Source organism: Notolabrus celidotus, chromosome 19, assembly GCF_009762535.1.
Source record: "Notolabrus celidotus isolate fNotCel1 chromosome 19, fNotCel1.pri, whole genome shotgun sequence".
NCBI classification, from domain to species: Eukaryota; Metazoa; Chordata; class Actinopteri; order Labriformes; family Labridae; genus Notolabrus; species Notolabrus celidotus.
In genome coordinates, this window is record NC_048290.1 from 14,775,873 (window position 1) to 14,795,389 (window position 19,517).

At 40.3% G+C, this 19,517-nt stretch overlaps 1 protein-coding gene across 2 annotated transcripts; it reads right to left on the reverse strand.

The window, feature by feature from the left end:
* Positions 1–27: 27 nt before the first annotated feature.
* On the reverse strand, positions 28–18,817 carry LOC117830846 (MAM domain-containing protein 2-like). 2 transcript variants are annotated; one of them, XM_034709144.1, is made up of 15 exons: positions 18,501–18,817; positions 18,261–18,371; positions 12,182–12,474; positions 9,907–9,991; positions 9,604–9,741; positions 7,523–7,800; positions 5,917–6,010; positions 5,427–5,570; positions 4,607–4,726; positions 4,352–4,500; positions 3,082–3,178; positions 2,770–2,928; positions 2,363–2,616; positions 619–703; positions 28–357 (listed from the first exon to the last, which is right to left on the reverse strand). In XM_034709144.1, the coding sequence occupies exons 1-15, from the start codon at positions 18,529–18,531 to the stop codon at positions 311–313; spliced, it is 2,085 nt and encodes a 694-aa protein (XP_034565035.1). In that variant the 5' UTR covers positions 18,532–18,817; the 3' UTR covers positions 28–310. The 2 variants fall into 2 exon arrangements, with proteins under 2 accessions (XP_034565035.1, XP_034565034.1); XM_034709143.1 differs by having other exon boundaries at positions 4,352–4,521.
* Between the last annotated feature and the right edge of the window lie 700 nt (positions 18,818–19,517).

Consider the following 19,517-nt stretch of genomic DNA (forward strand, 5'->3'; position numbering starts at 1 on the left):
GCCAAATAATGCAAAGAAAAACCAAAATCAGCGTGGATATCTTTCTGGATTTATTTGAGCGATGGGCATTAATCTAATGCATATTAAGTGATAGGAACACAGTTTAACACGCCCTCTGTTGCTACAGTGCAGAGAGAAATGCCGACCATGACACAACTGATATGTGTTGCCCCATGAAAACAGAACTACATGAGAGGTTTCGTTTTACCCACACCCCGACACGTTGGTGTTGCCATGAAGGAGTCAGGAGTCTGTAATGTGCAAAAGTACAGGGTTCATGCATCCTACGCAGCTGACTGTCTCTTCTCTTTTACTCGATCTCATTGGAGGTTCCCACGGTGGCCTTGATCTCCATTTCTGCAGAGGAATCAGAACAAACATGAAGCTGATGCAGTGTGGTGCAAGTTCAAATATGCACAAAATGCTTTTCCTGTAATAAGGAGGATAAGGAAAAAGAAAAACATGTCTCGCTCTAACGAGGGGAGAGAGAAGAGAGAGAGAGCATATAGAGAGATGCAAGAGGACAGGGAAGATAGACTGACTTTAATCTATATTTTATTCATCAGAGAAAGTTTAATGTGTATTCTATTCATAAAATACCTGAAACACATTGTTTACCTGAGCAGGGTCCGCCTTCTAAGACAATGTCATCAATGGCAATGTCACTCCTAACTGAAGAACCTCTGATGGCTTCAAACACGATCTGAAAACAGATGAAACAGAGGAGCTGCTATAAGACGACAAGGTTCAAATATTGAATTACAATGTCCGGGTATTACAGTTGAAGCGTACTCAAGTATCAAAAGTAAAAGCACTTGTTGCAGAAAAATTTAGAAACTTCTAGAACTGATGTTTTACTGTGAGGAAGCAACAATCATCAATTATCTGAACTCCAGTAAAAATAGTTTTTCTTTGGTAAATTATCAAACATGTTTTTATTCATACATCGGTTCTCTCAGAATTTGATTCTTGCTAAATATTTTTTCTAAAGCTTCAACTCTTTTCCAACGTGTCTTCTTTTAAAGGTCACTTTATGGTCCTTTAATAACTTTGTTAAAAGGACAGAACATAATTAGAGAAGAGGACCAGGAGAGAGAAGTGGGGGGAGACCATAGACTGTATAAAATAGGAGACATGAGGCAAAGGGCCACAGGTTGAAATCGGTGAACTCATCTGTCTTCATTAACAAAAAGGTAAATCAGAGAAAGATACAAGATAAAAAAACACCAGAACTTAGAAAGATGTATACTATGGAAATACTATTGTTTTTCTTGTTTACAATCTTAGATTAACAATTTAAATCATAGAAAATTAATCAACTTTTTCCCTCTGTTACTTGCCTCTTCTATTCTTTGTATGCAGCCCAACAATGTTTGACTGTGTGAGATACAGGCCCAGAGAGGAGCGTCTTTGTGCTCCCTGCTCTACAGGGGACATAGAGACAGAGACGGCACTCTTTTCTAAGAGATTCCCACTACAGGGAAATTACTAAAATGGTACCAAACTTTCCAACATTAACCCCAGAAGAGAAACTGTCAGTTCTCCTGGGGGAAGGGTCAGCAGCTCCTCTGGCTGCTAAATATGTGTCTGCCTGTCTCAGCCTGAGGGACGAACCATCCCATAATATTTGATTTTAGGTGAAGGTTTTATGAGCATACCACATCAATATGCTTTATGGGTAATCGTTCATTAATGCGTATAAAATATGTAATATATATAACATGTAATGAATATAATATGTTATGAATATATATGGAATGTATGTGTATGAATTGTATGTGCTTTGGCAATAACATGTCTTTGTTCATGCCAATAAAGCAAAATTGAATTGAATTGAAAAATTGACAAGCTGGAACAATTAGTTTAATAATCCAAATTGCTTAATACAATATTAAAGGCTTATTTTTTTTAATGTAAAAACCTTGAAAATATTATCTGTTACTTAAACACTGAGGATTATAAAAAACAGTATTTCCTTCTGAATTGCAGAGACATAGAAATTTAATTAAACATAAGAAGGAAATTCTCCAGGGAAATGGTGTCAAAGCTGCTCTTGGTTATAGTACTTGAGTTAAAGTCATAGTTTCAACAGTTGAGGCTATGGAATAAAAATACACTTAGGTAGTAGATCATTAGATAATGTGGTTAAATATTTTAGTCAATAGTTAAGAAAAACAGTGGAACATTTGTTTTAAAGCTTCATAAAAGCAAGGATTTTAACTGCCATTGTAAAGTGTTTTACTGTGGAGAAATAGATCTATAAATCTATAAATAGACCAATCTGTAGTGAAAATAACACATAATTGCAGCCCTGCAGAAGTTCTCCTTTAAAGACACTGTTACAGAGTTAAAAACTTCTCACCTGGTGCTGCCTGTCACACCGATACTCCACAGTCGCTCTCAGCCAGGCAACACTCTGCTCGCCGCTCCGCTGCCACAACAGCACATCCTCTCCGTCTTTGCTGAGGCGAATGTTGAGCTGACCCGTTCCAGAGCCGTACATGTGGTAGAAGAAGCGCAGACACTGAGGCCCCCTGGAGCCCCTTAGGATGGAGGACAGCAGCCGGACGCTCTGACCCGGCAGCAAGGGGGACGCCTCCATGTACAGGTAATATCCTGTAGATCAAAAGTTGGGGAGGTGTGACTCTTAACAGCCTTAAGAGAACCTCTTTTATATGTAGTGTTTATTTTTGTGTATTTAAAAAATGCAGCCGTTGGATGTTGGATGCTTTCTTAACATAGACAGACAGTTAAAGTGTTGGTTCTCACCCAGTCCTGTGCTGTGGTCTCCTCTGGGCCCGGTGTAGGAGGTCGGGGTGGGTCCTCTCCTCCGCTCCCAGTCTGCAACATCGCTCTGCTTTTCCTGAGTGTAACCACACAGACCTGCTTCAAAGTCACAGTGACCCGGGAGAGATGACGTCAAAGAACCTGTAGCAGAAAAAAAAGAATCATTCAGTCGAAGGTAAACATTTAGGTTTTACCTTAACTTTGTTTCTACACCCCTCATGTGGTCTGTCGTCATGTGTTGAATAAAACCTGCTGTCCTTGTTTCGGGGAAATGTTCACCCTGTTAGTTTTTACCTGCTGTTAGCTGACAGTCCCCAAGGCTTAAACTGATGTCATCCAAAGCCACAGAGCCGCAGTCCCAGAAGCTCCTGCAGGTGCTGACAAAGACCACCTGAACAGAGAGGGTGAGCAGTGAGGTCTTTATCATCATCCCTAACATCCCAGAGGAACTCTTACAGTCTTCTATTCATCATATTAATTATAAACAGATCAGTCCTGAGTAAAAACCAGAAACCAGTCATTCACTTCTCTGCTGTTGTGTTTGTGACACTGAAGGAAACGATCAATGAAGTGCAGCACGGTCTAAAGTGGATCAGTGTGTAAAAAGAGGAACAAAATCCTCAGAGCATCTTTCACTTCATGTCATCTGTTCTTTGGTTATTAAATTAGTTAAGCATGTTTGTCTCTGTTTCTGACCGGCTTTGTTTGATTTTCCTTCTTCCTCTCTTCCATCTTTTATTCATTATCCTCTGAAATGTATTTATTTCACGTTTTTTTTATGTTTGTTCCTTAAATAGTTCCTCAGTGCTTGAGTTTCTTCTGAAGTGGTGGTATTTCCTTTGCAGCTTGCTAACGTTACAGCCACATTAAACCATCAGTTTAACACTGGCTCCGGTTTAAGGTTCACTTATCAATAACAGCCTGTCAGGACTGGTTCGAATAAAGGGTTAATTAGCTATATTTGATTGGAAATGTTAAACAATTGTGTTTAACGGCAAGTTGAGTTGTTTTTAATCCAATAATTATACTATTTAGCAAATGTTAGCATTGACTCATGGTAGACGTTTAACCTGTTAATCATTAGCATGTTAGAATTAAAACTACGAGTATGTTGGCGAATGGTTTAACACAAGCACAAGATTTACAAGTTAGGCTATAGATTAAATTACCATGTAACAAACCTGCACAACCTGCAATATTCACATTTTGAGAAATAAATGTCTTCTGAGCATTTAGTTCCTGCTTCTTATCATTTTGTGGGTTGTATTTTGTCTCAAACTTTCTAGCTTAAGTGTAAGTTTATTTTTCTTCACACCTCCCTCTCATCCCTTCTCTGTTCTTCTATTCGTGTGTTTACTTAATAATTCATTTTAATCCTTTGTCATGTATAGACTCATCAATTTGTTTATTTCTTCCTTCCTTAATCCATTAATCATTTGGCTGCCTCTCTTTTTTCCAGCTCCTCTTCACCCTCTGTTTATCTCCTCTCTTTATGACTTCCAGGTCCTTTGATTCTCTATTTTTAAACAGACTGATGTAATATTTCCATTTCCTCTCCTCTGACCTTGGCAGGCTGTGATGTCTGGAAAGTGACATCTGTCCCGATCCAGATTCCTCTGGATTTCTCTGCTTGAGTCCAGATCTTCTCCTGGCTGCTGCTCTGCTGCAGTGGCTGCAGATAAACAGCGAGAGCTCGGTCCGTCTGGTTGAAACCTGCCGTTGCCAGAGTTATTCCTAGTTGGTGAGTCAGCGAAATTAATCACAGCAGAAGATTCACCAACATCACTACATATTCAGAGAGATGTCGAGTGCCACTCACCCCGCAGAGAGAAGTAAAATCTCAGGCAGAAATTTGTGTTCCCGGGGAGAGTTGGACCGATCAGGCGGTTAACATAAGTAGAGCTCGGGTTCAGCCGAGAGTGAGCCAACAAGAAAGATCCTGGAATGAGAAGAAGGCCATCTTCATCGTAACGCAGAACTCTCTCTTCCTGTCAATCTGGTTTTCATGATATTTCCCATCACACCCACAATATATCCTGATATCTTCATACTTAAAGCTTCTTCTGAGCCCAAATGAAATGCAAAAACAAGCTTTCACAGCCACAACTAAATCACTGATTGATACTATTTGTCTACTATATGATTCTTTGCTGAAAACATCTGACTGCTGCTTGTGGAAACATTCACTGAACCAGAGTAAACGTGTCAAAGAACAAAACAATAACCCAGGAGATTATTTCAAGCTTGAGTAGAGTTTTTGGCAGCGGCGTCTTGGATTGTTTTTGAGCCAGAGGGGAAGGGTCACCCTCTCATTAACCAGGGTTGTCACTATCCTGGATAGGAATGTGTATCTGTAAGTCACAATGACTGCGATATTGATATTATGCATTCGACAAAGGTCTAGTAATCCCACTTCTTTAATTCCAAGCTCCCAGATTTGTTCTGATTTCAAATCTGCAGTTTTCAGTCTCAGTTTTCTTCCACTCAAGTTCACACAGACTTCACACATCTACCTTTAGCAGGTGCACCCCCTCAGCCATGTAGACAGACTCTGATGTTTAAAATTGATGGAGTTCTCCTTAATACAGGTTTAAATATGAGAATTACACAAACAGGAGATATTTTTCATATGAACCCACCGGCTCCTGTGGTATGATCTCCGTTCCTGAATATGTTTGGCTTTACAGACACTCTCCTCCAGGACCCCACCACTTGGTCCTGGGCGTACTGACAGAGACCCGACTCAAAGTTACAGTTGACGATGGAGGGGTCAAAGGTTGGCTCTGTGGAGAAAATGTATAGATTCATTATAAACTGTCAAGAATCAGCTTACATTGTAGTCCAATCAGCATTAATCTTGAATGTTAGTGAACGGTCTCACTCTTCCTCTACTGCCACAATCAGGTCAGAGATTTAAGTTTTATTATCATGACCCAAAAAGCCAGATTCATACTTGAACCTACCCCTCATGGTACATTGCAGTTTGAGTCCCTATGACATTTTAATACTGTTATTTTGGAGGTAAATGATGCCTACCTGGAAGATTTGCATCATAAAGATTCATACTTTAATGTCAACATTTGAAGTGAGTCCGTTAAGACTTGAAGAGTGAGTAAACCCGCCTCTCACCGGAGTCTGTGCTGCAGAACTCTGGAGAAAAGGAAATGTCATCAACTGCTACGCGTCCTCCTCTCTGGCTGTTAAAGGCCACTTCAAAGACCACCTGGAGAGAGAGACAGATGCTCATTAACAAAGCTGCGTGCTGTCATGTGCATGCAAGATGCACTCACTCTCACAGTAGTCAAATATTTGTGCAAAGAGAACTAATTACAATTTTGACATTCTACAGCTAACAACGGGTTTTGTTAAATTTGCTCAACCTTGCTTTTTACAATCTATGACCTTAGCATGTTGGGTTTAAGGGCAGAAAAATACATAGATTTGCACACTTTTCATGACTTTATATGCAAAGAGAATCTTTTAGAGTAGGGGCTCCCAAACTTTTCAGCCCCCGACTCCTAAAATAAAGGGTGCCAAAGACTTGTGACCCCCACTGTCCCTCAAAGTGATTTAATGTGGCTTCATTTAGCTGGTCTGCAGAAAATGACCCTACCTATATGAGCATGTGTCTGTGTTTCCTGTGCTGTTATGAATGAACCTACTGCTACTGATGCTTTTGATAATTCACTGTTCACTAACCCTAAACTTAGGAGTCATCTGACAAAAAGAAAGGCAGAACACTCATTACATTTTCTATTTTCAAGGTTTTATTTCAAGTTTAGCGTCTATTTTTGTCTATTTTTTACTATAATGGGTAAAATGTACAATTTTTAGATAACTTTTGTCATTCAACTTTTTTTATAGCGTTTCTTTTTGTATTTCTTTGTTCCCCACAAGTTAACGAATTATATATAAGCAATACAAAACCAACAAAGAGAATAAATGAAATACAAAAAATTAATAAATAAATAAATAAGAAAAGAAGGTAAATAACCAAAAATAAATAATAATAAATATTTTTAGATAACTTTAAAAAAAAAACATTCTGGAAGACATCTCACGACCCCCATTTGTGTCTGACGACCCACCAGGGGGGTCCCGACCCACACTTTGGGAACCCCTGTTTTAGAGTAAAGGAATTACAAAAAATCTTAGGAGTCTTTGAAACCGGCCCACTTAATTTATTTCTCAGGTTGTTAGATATGTGATACAGCTAGTAAAGCCTGCTAAATAGAAGGACCACAGTCTCTAATCCCCAAACTTTCCAAAGCTGCATGTTCACACATCCCCCTCACAGCCTGACATCTTTCCAATTAAATAAGGGTGGTGGAGAGTGGGGTATGGGTGCAGACGTCTTCACTGGTCACTTCTTGAAAATTATTCTCCGTCTTCCATCGTGTATGTTTAATTTATCTTGTTATGTGTCGGGGTTCACACCAGTTGCATGATACATACGTCATCATCCCCACCCACTTGTTTCCGGTGAATTCTCTTACATATTACATTCTGCATTCTCAGATAAGCAAACATTGACTTCATGCAGGAGATTTACTTGGGGGGATTGGAGGAAAAATTCAGGATTAAGTCTGAGTGAACATTTCGGCTGTTTGTGTTCACACATGCAGCTCATCTGGAAAATTTGGGGAAGTTTTGTGCAGAGTTTGATTTTGAATATGTGTCATCAGAACTTTACAATCTTCTTAAATAAAGTTCACAACATTGTGTTCACACTGACCTGTACAGAATACGGTGCCTTCAGATCCACCTGCACAGGTATCCATTCTCCCAGCGTCCTGCTCCACTCGTTCTGGTTCTCTTTCTCCGCTCTCCACAGTTCCTGGTACTGACCCAGTCTGTCCCTGGTGAACACAGAGAACAGGTTCCCTCTCTCCTCGCTCCTTTGGTACTGAAAGCTCAGGCAGCCGGACATCGGCACCCTCGTCATGGGAGACACCAGCTTCGCCACTTCTTTGAAGGTCTTGGCGTAGACAGAGTCCACGTACATGAGGTGACCTGAGAGGGTGTTGAATATGAGTCAGGTTGTGAAATGAGGTTTGAGAGTTTCAGAACTTATTGTTTTCTAAAAAGAACAGAATTGGCGAGAGAATAGATGTCTCAGCACACTTCTACAGAGAACTGACGCAGGATTTTGCAGGATTTTGCAGTCTGGTGCCAAAGAAACAACCTCCAGCTCAACACAGGAAAGACCAAAGAGCTGGTGGTGGATTTCAGAAGACGCAAGCCCCCTCCTCCCACACCAGTGAACATCCAAGGAACGGACATTGAGATTGTGAAATATTACAAGTACCTGGGTGTTCACCTGAACAATAAACTGAACTGGTCAGACAACTGCAATGCACTCTACAAGAAGGGACAAAGCAGACTCTTTCTGCTCAGGAGACTCAGGTCTTTTGGTGAGGAGGGGGCTCTTCTGAAGTCCTTCTTTGACTCTGTAGTGGCATCAGCCATCTTTGGAGTGGTCTGCTGGGGAAGCGGCATCTCTGCTGCTGACAGGGAGAAGCTGAACAGACTGGTGAAGAAGCCCAGCTCTGTCCTGGGCTGCCCGCTGGACCCTGTCGAGGTGGTGGCTGACAGGAGGATGATAGCAAAGCTATCTTCTCTGATGGACAACATGTCACAACCCCTCCAGGAGACCATAACAACACTAAGTAGCTCATTCAGTGACAGACTTCTTCCCCCCCGGTGTCTCACAAAGAGATATCGCAGGGGGAAGAAGTCTGCAGTGGCCAGACTCTATAACCAATGTTATAAGATATGCTTATTTTTACCTCTTTAATTTTAATTTCTAATAACTTTTTAATAATTGATATTTTATAGGCTCTTGTTTGCTTTATACTCTTTTGCACTGTCTACTTTGCTGCTGTGACACTTAAATTTCCCTGTATGTGGGACGAATAAAGGACTATCTTATCTTCTCTTATATTTAGATTATGGAAAACGTTATTTATGAAGAGTTTAAGTTTCTAAGCGTTGTAGTTTAAATATCCATAATTTCAACAAACTGAGTATGCAACCCTTTGGGGAGGATTTCCTTGAATTCAATATTGGAAGTGAAGCAGCCACCTTCATCGTCACCCATCGATTTTTGGGCTGCCATATTTTTTAACTCCTTTTCTTTGCCACTTTGGTTTCATTGAACCAGAAGAGACCGTATTAGGCAAAAAGCTGGTCGGCAGTACTGAGCCATTTACTATTTGTAAGCAGCTACAGTTAGCTACGTCCAACAGCATACCCTGCTTTGTACATTATATTGATCTAAATGGGACCAACATTTACAAAATGAACACTATGCTGTTTCGGAGTGGACTCAAAACTGGTAAGTGAGACCAAAGCCCCATAATGACAGTGATTATTAAGGTAATAAGGAAGTGATGAGTAGGGTCATTTCTGAAAGATTTACAAATAAACATGTTTTTTTCAACCAGAGGGGTTACCCTCTGCTGGCCAATGGAGAAAATGCAGGCTTAAATGTTCCCTAATGTTACATTGCCCATAAAGGCTGGGACTGTTACACTGTGCTGTAATCTGAGGTTTAAAAAGAGGAGGACAAAGGTGTTTAAAATTGACATTAAGCATAGCTAGTTATGGTCTTTTAATATGGGAATGATATTTGTTACTGATAACAAAAATAAAACATGATTGCTGGCTCCTAAATCATGGCCAGAACTATAAAATGTGAGAAATGTAGCTTTCAGATTATACACCAAATATTTCAATAATAGATTTTGTCTTTAATATGTCTTTAATTCACTGGATGAAGTTATTTTGTATGAATAATAAAGAGGTATGACTCACCTGTCTTGTTGTTGTATGTGTGGTCATTCGGCATGTCGTTGTGAAGGAGCTGGCCGCCTCCACCTCCCACGTACCAGTTTACATTAGCGTTCCACTGATTGCTGTATCCACACAGGTGAGACTCTTCAAAATCACAATCTAGACCCAGATGGATGAAAACATGAGAACCATTATCATGTGTGTTTGTTCAAAAGGCCTTTATGGTGTCGTAATGTAATGAGCACACATGTTTATGATCCTGACATGGATAACTGATTGTTTTTTCAGACGGATGTTTGAGTGTTGATGTGTGAAGTCACCGACCCAGGCAGTATCCTGGACTGATGTGGATCTCAAAGATGGCCACGCTGCTCCCGGGGATCCCTCCAGGTTTACCTTCGACCACAACCTAATCAGCAACACATGTTCAGTTAAACCCTGCAACCTATGATCTGGAGTGACACAGGAATGACTTCATAGCTCATGACTGAATGTATGGAGGGTCACAGAGAGAGCACACACGAAACACACAGCAAATACATTTTTCTAAAGCTCCAGTGAGCAGCGGGCTTCATTTAGGATGACAGGCTGAAAGAAAGAGGGGCAGAACATTGTGAAATCATGAGGTCAGTGCTTGTGCATGTAAGCATGCACACACTTATGTATGGCGTACTTTAAAAGACAAATAAAAAACCTGCATCATTTTAAGTTACCATGAAAACCTGTGCATAACCCTTTATCTTATGATCTTTATGATCTTATGCGTTTGTAAAAAAGTGATTGCATCGTCCATGTGGCAGAAAACACCAACTATCTGCAGGATTTATCTTTTTCGTCCACCTGGTGTAGGTACGCCGGATTTTAACCTCTGCTTTGGTCTCCACCAACCAAATTTCACGCTCTTTAGCTTTATTCCATATCTTCTTCTGTAACTTGATACCTGGTTTGACATAAATAGGAGGAATAAAAAAAGAAGATGAGCCTGCACACTAACTCAATGCCACTAGAAGTTGTTGCTGGAGCCACAATGTGGTTAGCTTAGCATAAAGACTGAAGGCAAGTGGAAACAGCTAGCCTGACTCCTCACACCAAGGAGACAGTTGCTCAGACATATCTACACCAACACTCCCCTCTAAAATAAGCAATAAAGCACTTTGACTCTTATAGTGGGGAAAAGATTAAACAAACATGATTCAATATGGGAATAAGTGAGCGTAAAACATGTTGGTCAAGCATTTCAATTGAAAAGATCCAAGCGAGCTGCTTCCGAATGTTTCCAGCCTTTTGAATAATTAAGTCAGATACATCCCAGTCTTTAAGCTAAGCTAACTCTCACTCCAGCAACTTCCTTGAGGCACACATCTGAGACAGGTAAAGATCTTATCCTAGTCTTGAAAGAAATCAAGTGTATTTCTGATGTGTTGAGTCATTTTTGATGATAGGAAGGACAAAAACAACAGCATTAAGATGTTTTCCTGCTCTTCACCTTTAATTTTAAAAATGAAGCTGTCACTGAAGTATGTAATAAAAGCCAGGAGGACAGGGGATGTGTTTGTGTTAGGTAAGAGTAAAAACAGCAGAATCATTTATCAGTCTTCAAGTTTGAATCTGTGGACTGAAATTGGCTCTGTTTACGCATGGAGAGGCCCACACATGGTACAGACTCCACTTTCCATTATGTAGGTCCTGACCTTGTCAGACTCAGTTCTGCCTCTGCCTTTAATATAAACACGGGCTGCACTGTTCCCACAGTGTTTAGACAATGTGTGCAGGGATCTGTGTGTGTGTGTGTGTGTGTGTGTGTGTGTGTGTGTGTGTGTGTGTGTGTGTGTGTGTGTGTGTGTGTGTGTGTGTGTGTTTTCCCCCACACCTCATACTGGCCTCAGTAGACGCCTGCATGTGTTCCGTCAACCTATATCTGTCCTCCTCTCAACAGCAGCATCTAAGACTGTTTTGTAAAGCTCTGCTGTTTTTGTAACCTGCAGAGGGTTGATGCTGCACTTTAACCCTCTCTGCAGACAAAAATAACTTGTAATTAAAAATATGCTGTAAATGTTGTAAGTTTGGATTTCTTACATTACTGCAAAATTCCTTTGCAATCTTTTTACTTTATTGAAAATTTTAATTACTTTTAGGGTTTTCCAGCTTTTCCAGCAGAGTTTTTTTTTCAATGTAATCAATTTGAATTTGGTACTCAACTCTTGAAATTATCCGACATCTTTAAAACCTTGATTTTCAAATATTAGAACGGGAAAATCTCAAACAGTCAGTTACCATTAAAACTGGATTTGTTGTTGCTGACTGAACTTTTACTTGAGGGGCTTTGACACTTATTGTATGCAATCAAGTTTATGATTTTCTATGACTTTTACTGAGTCTACATTTATATTACTTAAACTATGTCCAAGTTTAGAGAACCTACAGCTAGCTGTTATGTTTATGCTCCTGCAAAAGTTAATACAAGAAGAGTTAAATTGTTCATACACATAAAAAAGTTCAAGGACCATTCAAGGCACTTCAGGCTGTAAAGAATCCTTGTTTCCTAATTGAAGCGTGTTCCCTTTTTAAACATCATGAAAGACACTTGAGAGTGTTTCACCCTGTAAGGCTCTGTGTTGTTCTGCAGGTCCATGCTCGAGATGACCCAGCTGTCAGAGGTCTCCTGGCTGCTCCACAGCGGCTTGTCGAAGCTCTTTCCCTCCGTGCGCTGCAGGACCGCCAGGCCTCCAGACCCGGTGATCTGGTAGACCAGCCTCAGGCAGCTCCACTCGTCCTGCTCCAGAGCTGGGCTCAGCAGGATCCCCGTGGTCTCTTTCTGAGGTCCAGCAGCATCTGCACCTGACCCATCAGCCTGGAGATCTGAAGTGGCTGCATCCACGGCTACAAAACGGCCTGAAACAAAAAGGTACGAGGGATTTAGAGAGAAAAGTCAAGGTTCGTCTTTGTGGCAGTGTTTGAAGATGATTTTTAACAACGTGTTGATGTATTTTGTCTGCTAAGTTCAGAGTTCAACTCCATTCAAAACTTTGTGTGGGGAGATGACACAACAATGACAAATAGCCCTTCAAGTTATTAGGCCCCATACTTAGTTTGATCATGAATGAGTACAGATGGAGTGAGGAATGTTACAGTCTGCTTGTGTTGCCTTCTGTTTTATGGTAAAATTGCATGAACTGTTCATAGCTTGATGTAATAAAATGCAATGCAAATAGGCTGATCCCAGAACTTCTCAAGTGGTTGAAAGACTTTCACTGGGTGGAGCAGTCTTGACTTTAAAGTAGTGGTCAGTACTTGCAGATGTTGGGTTACAGTGCTTTCGTACACTCATGATTACAGAGGTCAAACACAAAACGAGTGTGTCTTAATGCCTTGAAAGTCCTGTGGGATGAATTCTTTGCCCCCACTTTCACAATAGTGACCACATTGATGTAATGTTAGCATTCTAACAAGGTTCAAGGTTCAAGATTCAAACAGCATTATCTATCCTAGAGGGGTATTCAGTTTTACAGCCAAAACAGACAAACACAGCAGACAGCAGCCTGCAAACTTGCTGTGATGCCAGAGGTTGACAGATTTGTTGTGAGGAGCTGTGTCATGAAAGAGTTATAAAAACACAACTCCATGTGTATAGGTAATAAAAAAACAAACAAAGCCAACAGGCCAGTGTTCAGCATTTAGCAACCTGATGGAAGAGAGAACAAAAGAGTTGAATGATCTGTTTGTTTTCTTTTTTAGAGATTTCCCCCCTGAGAACATTTGAGAGAATTCAGATGAGAGAGTGAGGTTTGGACCATCCGTTATTTCAAGAGGGAGCTCAAGTCTCTCAGTCTGGACTGTGATGATCTTTGACAATGTGATTAAGACTGTAACATTTCCTAATCAGCAGTAAACTTAAAGCTTCGGCTTGGGTTGATGAGGTTCTCAACTTGCAGATATTTGGTCAAAGACAAATTCATCTTCAGAGTGAAATCTTGACGTTATAATCTAGTGAAGATAGATAAAAGTCATGATCAGAAAATCACTTCAACATTTTTTTAGACTTCCTTAAAACCAAAGTGGTGGATCCATCAGTGAACTGACATTGCTTCGGTAGCAGTTCATAAAATGGCAGAATTATTTGAATCTTAACCTGTTAACGTGTTTGCAAAGTGAAGTTATGGCAAAAACTGTTCACATCCAATGAGCAATTTTCTCTCAAAGCTCCTGTGAGGAAGTTTGGTTTTGGGTTGACGGTGGTGCCCCCTAGGGACAAATAGGTACCTCTTATCTCTCTGCCTATTTTGTTCTGTGCATATTTGTGATGGGGGTGGGCAATGATTTTCGAATATTCGAATATTCGTTCACTTAGTAAAAACCGAAGAGTTACTTCAAATATTTTCTCATTTTAAAAGTGCAATTTTTTAAATCTTTTTTACCGGTTGAGGAGGGTCTTATTATTTTTATTTATATATATATATATCTTTCTTTTTTTAAATGTATTATATTTTAAGTTAACAGGAGGGACAAATGTTTAAAGGATACTGTTACTCATGAAACAATCATTTGGAACAAAGCAACAAAAATTCAGGGGATGAAGCATAATTTATCAGTAATTCAACTCCAGCCATAACAGCAACTCTTCCTCTCTACTCCAGGGGCTTTGGAGCTCTCCTTCTTGGTCTGTCATTTATTATTTGTCCCTGTGGAAAGCCCTGCTGCATGCCCTGAGGCTCCTTTAGCATCACACACACACACACACACACACACACAGACACAGACACAGACACAGACACACACACACACACACACACACACAGACACACACACACACACACACACACACACACACACACACACACACACACACACACACACACACACACACACACACACACGTAGCCAAACTCACACACTCACACTAAATGAGCTCACTCAGCCGTCCAATCAGTCAAGATGTGTTTTTGCCAACATACTGCAAATGTTTGAATTTACACTTTCAACATAAACCTGATTAATTATAATCATGGTGCAGCTGACACACTTCCCCTTGATTTAATCAGCATCAATGCCTTATTTGGACTAAAAAGTGCTTCATATATTGGACATGACTTCACTCCTCGTGCAGCAGCCTCAGCTGTGCTGCAGAGACGGAGAGAGGAGAGTAAATGAGCAGCAACCGAGCACATCATTACAGCTCCAAACCACACTGGTGTTTTCAAACAAGCAGGCGGCAATAGCAACAAGGATGGAAACAGGGAAAGACTGAGAGGCTGAAGGATCCAAGAGGAAAGAATGAGAGTGAGATGGTCTGCAATAACAGAGGGATGTTCTGAATATCATGGCGGGAAAGAGAACTATAAACCAGAGTTTGGTTGCAAAAGTGATTAGAGCTGCAGGACCAGGTTATGCTGCTGGAGGAAGTAATCTAAACTTCCCATCACTACAGCAGGGGAGGGGAAAAACATATACAGATTATCTGCAAGGTAGTCCTACCAACTTTATACTCTGCATCTACACATGATACACTCTCTGTCAGAGCTTTACAAAATGAGCAGCAGAAGTAAACAGGTGATAACCCTGGCACTCCTCTTTGATCATGACAGTGAAAGAGAGGAGGGTGTGTCTGAAGATGAAGACCATCTTGTGGTCAATTCTGAGTCTGATGATTCTGATTCTGAACCAAATGAGGAAACAGATATTCATATTCCTCCAAGCAGACATTCACATCAAAAATGGGGAAATACAGCGATCTTCATCCCAAATATACGTCAGGTAAAACTGTCTACAGAAAACATTTAAAAGACAGAGCGACTAGGATAGCAGTGACTCGGGTAACAGACATCAAGTCAGCTTTTGAGCAGGTCATGATAAATGGTAAATGGTAAATAGACTTGTACTCATACTCAATGGCTGTCAGCCACTAGAACAGTGAGGGACAAGTGGGTAGAGCAACTTCCAATACTCTATAACCCAGGCCCTAATGTCACAGTGGATGAAAGGCTAGAGACATTCAGAGGTTCCTTCCATTTTAGGCAATATATACTTTCCAAGCCAGCTAAATACAGCATCAAAATCTGGACAGTATATGACAGAAGAGGTGTCTCCAGTTAATTTATCAACATCACTTCATAAAAAAAAATGAAATAAACAAAAATCTATTTCATGTAAAACTATTGTATTTATATTTAGGTTTTTCAAATGTACATTAAAAAAAGCTTTAACATGAATTTTCATAAAAAACGAGTGAGTTATCCTCATTGAACCATGATCTGTGAGGATTAAAGAAAACCATCACACTAAATATTGATTTAAATGGTTAGTAATGGAGTTAATAATGAGATTAAAAAATGTTTATTGGGATTTTTTTATCTCATTCTGACACTTCTGGATAATTAAACATGCCCCAGGTCAAATTGACCCACGAACATTATTGCTGTCCCTAAGAAACGAACATAACAGAAGGGGTTAATCTGTTCACCTTACTTGTGGAAGTCGGTGTGGTTCAGAGTTTTGTTGCTTCACACACTTAGCTGCTCGCCTCGCTTGTCAGAGCAAACGGATGATTCCACTGATGTATATGCATCTTGGAAACATCCTGAAACATCTTGTAGTGGTGTTAGCACAGAAACAGCTACAGTACTGAAGATCCCTCCTCCTCAAACCTTATTTTATATTATACAATAAAGTCTGGAGTGATTCATCATAAATTGTTAGCAGTTACTTTATAAGTATCCCTGATTTCATCCCTATCTGTTGTAGCCCATGTTCCACCGTGTATCTCAAAAGTGTGAGTATCCTACCTACTCAGCCAGATTCTCCATCAGCCTCTATCTTTAGTTTATAACACATCCACAAACACCTCAGGAACTCATTAATGAACTCATTAGATCTTGCTTCTTGAGTACAAAGAAGACATTTAAATCCTGACTCAGTAGTTTCTGAGTGAGTGCTGCAGCTGGCTCACTTTGATGTCAAATCCTCTGGAAGTCCCTGAACCGAGCAGCTGTTGGACGAGAAACAGTTTCAGCACCAAACTCCCAAATAAAACAAGCACTGTTGTTTCTGTCTTTACTATTTTTCGTCCATGAAGAGAGCCATGCTCCTACTTCCTGTCTTCATGCTTATCTAGGTTAATCACCTCCAGGTCCTTAGCTCATGCACGAAACAGGAATGCTATTAAATAAGACATAACTGGTGACAATACCAGCATCATTTAAGTTATACTGATAACACTCTTTCCAAGTGAGTGGCAGCATTCAGTTACCTCAAGTAGCATCACCACTCCTCAAGAGATGATGTGATTTTCTGTGGAGAAATCCAACAAGAACACAGACACTGAAACTCAGTGTGAAGAATGCTCCTAATGTTTTAATCTTTAAACTAAGTTATACCCACACATACCAGCATCGACTCTCAATGAGGAAACAGAATGCACCCTTCAGAAACATTGCATAATTAAACTACTGCTGGTTTTGCATGTGCTGAAATAGATTGCATTGTTTGCCAAGGGATGCCTGTGAACTGTCCTCATAAGAGTTGGCGTATTATATCAATTCTACCAGTACGAGTATCTTGGCATCACTGCCGATGAGAAGCTGACTTTTGTCAAGATATGCTGCGAAATCTCAGATACTGCTCTGAACGATGAAGAGAGATATTCAAACTGTCGATCAATCTCAATCAATCAATCTTTATATGTATAGTGCCAAATCCTGCAAATAGTTTTGCAATGGTTGTGTGGTGCTGCTGGCTGTAAAACACATTGGATGATGAAGATATCCTTGATCCTGTCATGAATGAGTTAAAGCTCTTTGCATTGCATTTGCAAAATTGTGCATCCTTATTTCTTGAACCAAACTAGGTGCAAGTTTCAAAACTGTATTCATTTTCAGATTTTTTAACTATTTATTTAACAGTCAGCACACCCTGATATGATCTGTTAGCGTAAGAACTGAAGTATTTTGGCTCTTTATCAAACAGCCAACAACGGGGAAGTGTTGGTGTGTTTACACACACTTTGCACCAGTTATGATGCATCATCCATCAGAAATGGGCAACCAGATTTAGGTTTGGAGAGTGATTATTTTCAGGATGGGCTTTTAGCCGATAAGATCAGGCCCAAGATCAACAAGAGTGTTTTGAAATGTTAACATGACCCCAGCCTCTGAAAGAAAGGCCTCACTGCATGTCACTGCTAATGTGATGGGATCCTGCTGCTGGTGCAACATATGAGACAGATGTCTCCAGATGTATCCGCGGCTCAGTCTCAGTGCAGATTGAGCAGAATGTTAAAGAAGTTTTGTTTCTACTACGGGGTAAATACAGTCCTTTAAAATATAAATAACCAAATCTACTTTTAAAGATGGTCTTTGATCCCTTTAGATAAGTAGATACTGAGATAATGTAGTTGAGGGTGTGTGCAGCTCTCGCCTGTATCAGCTCCAGTACCAACCCAGCGAGAATACCTAAATCTGTTATTTCATTCACTCCAGATGTTTGGAGATGTGGGAATCAATGCAGACCAGATGGGCTTCTTATAACCACTGTGCTCCAACAGTATGGCTCAAACCAGCACCAAAACAACTGCAGCATCATAGCTGAGCATGTTCCTTATTCTAGCAGAGCCACAATAAAGTCTAAACACACAAAAATAAGAGACTTAAAGATGCTCTGTGGCATTCCATAAAGTCTCCCAGTACCATCTTTGTGCAGGATCCAGCTCGTGAAGTCTGCGTCTGACGTGTATCCGCAGGTGTGGGACTCAAAGTTGCAGGAGCCTGGCAACAGTTGGTTTTGTGCTTGGATGGCAGCTTTAAGAGAAAAAACAGAGGAGGCAGAAAGCAGAGAGAGGGAATGGTAAGTATGAATCATAGCAACTGGCATCAACAGAAACATGCCATCATGCACCAGGACTGGCACTGCTGCTCAAACGGACTCACCAGCAAAACTCAGGAGGTAGAGGAGAAGCATTGCAGCTTTCTATGAAGGTAAATCAATCCTCAGAGGAAATAAGAAAAGTAGATCTTCTGTTTGCATCCACAGCTGGAAATAATCAATGTTGTGCCCAAAGTTTGTCCCCAAAGGATCCTCTGAAGTGTGTCTGAGTGTCTCTCCAGCTCGCAGACCGGCAGCACACTGCAGACTCCAGGAGTGTGTGTGTCTGGACAGCAGAACAGGGAGGAGGAGAAAGAGAGAAAAGGAGTCTGAGACGAAAAGAGGGAGGAGGAGAAAGAAGGTGAGTGATGGGATGGGAGCACTGGAAAGAGGAAAAGAGGAAGGAGGGGGGAAGAGAGAGAGAGGAAGGACGGCTTGAGAGGAAATGGAGGGGGAGATTTTAAGATGGGAATAAAGTGATGTTGTGGAGTTCATGAAAAAAAAGTAAGAGTTACAAAGCCACCATTATTATATTATATAAGAGAAACAACTTTAATACCAATGAGAGTATTCAGTCCAGCGAATCACAGCAGTTCACTGGAACCTGCACTGTTTCGGTTGGGGTTTCCACAAGACGGTCTTGATCTTAATCCCTCACAATACACTCTCCTAATGAAATTGTTATTACAAGCAACTTTGTTGAATAATTGGCCCTAAAAAACAAATAAAACTGTAGCTAATGGTTGATCAACCAAGCAAGGTAACAAGGTACTGCAGGCCCCAAAATGTTGCATTACGACAGCCAGAATCTGATCAAAGTGAGAGCCTTTCAAAGTTAATCCACAAAGGTTTTGTTCATCGACTCTATCCTTCATCTTCAGATTGAGTTAAACCGATATAGTCTTCAAAATCCAAATTTCTTTTCTGAATGGCCACCGTTTTATAATAGAATAAGTAAGAGTGGAAAGAAAAGTTAAAAATAGGGTAAAGTTAACAAGATCAGATGAATACAATAAATAAATAGATAAATAAATAACTACATAAGATAAATAAATGTTAAAGCAATGATTAAAATAATAATG

Excerpts from the sequence above, each read along its gene's own strand:
- LOC117830846 (XM_034709143.1), bottom strand. The coding sequence starts at position 18,531 with ATGCTTCTCCTCTACCTCCTGAGTTTTGCTG. Across the intron at positions 9,742-9,906 it reads CAGTCCAGGATACTGCCTGG|ATTGTGATTTTGAAGAGTCT; the intron begins GTCGGTGACTTC and ends ATCTGGGTCTAG. Across the intron at positions 6,011-7,522 it reads AGGCACCGTATTCTGTACAG|GTGGTCTTTGAAGTGGCCTT; the intron begins GTCAGTGTGAAC and ends CTCTCTCTCCAG.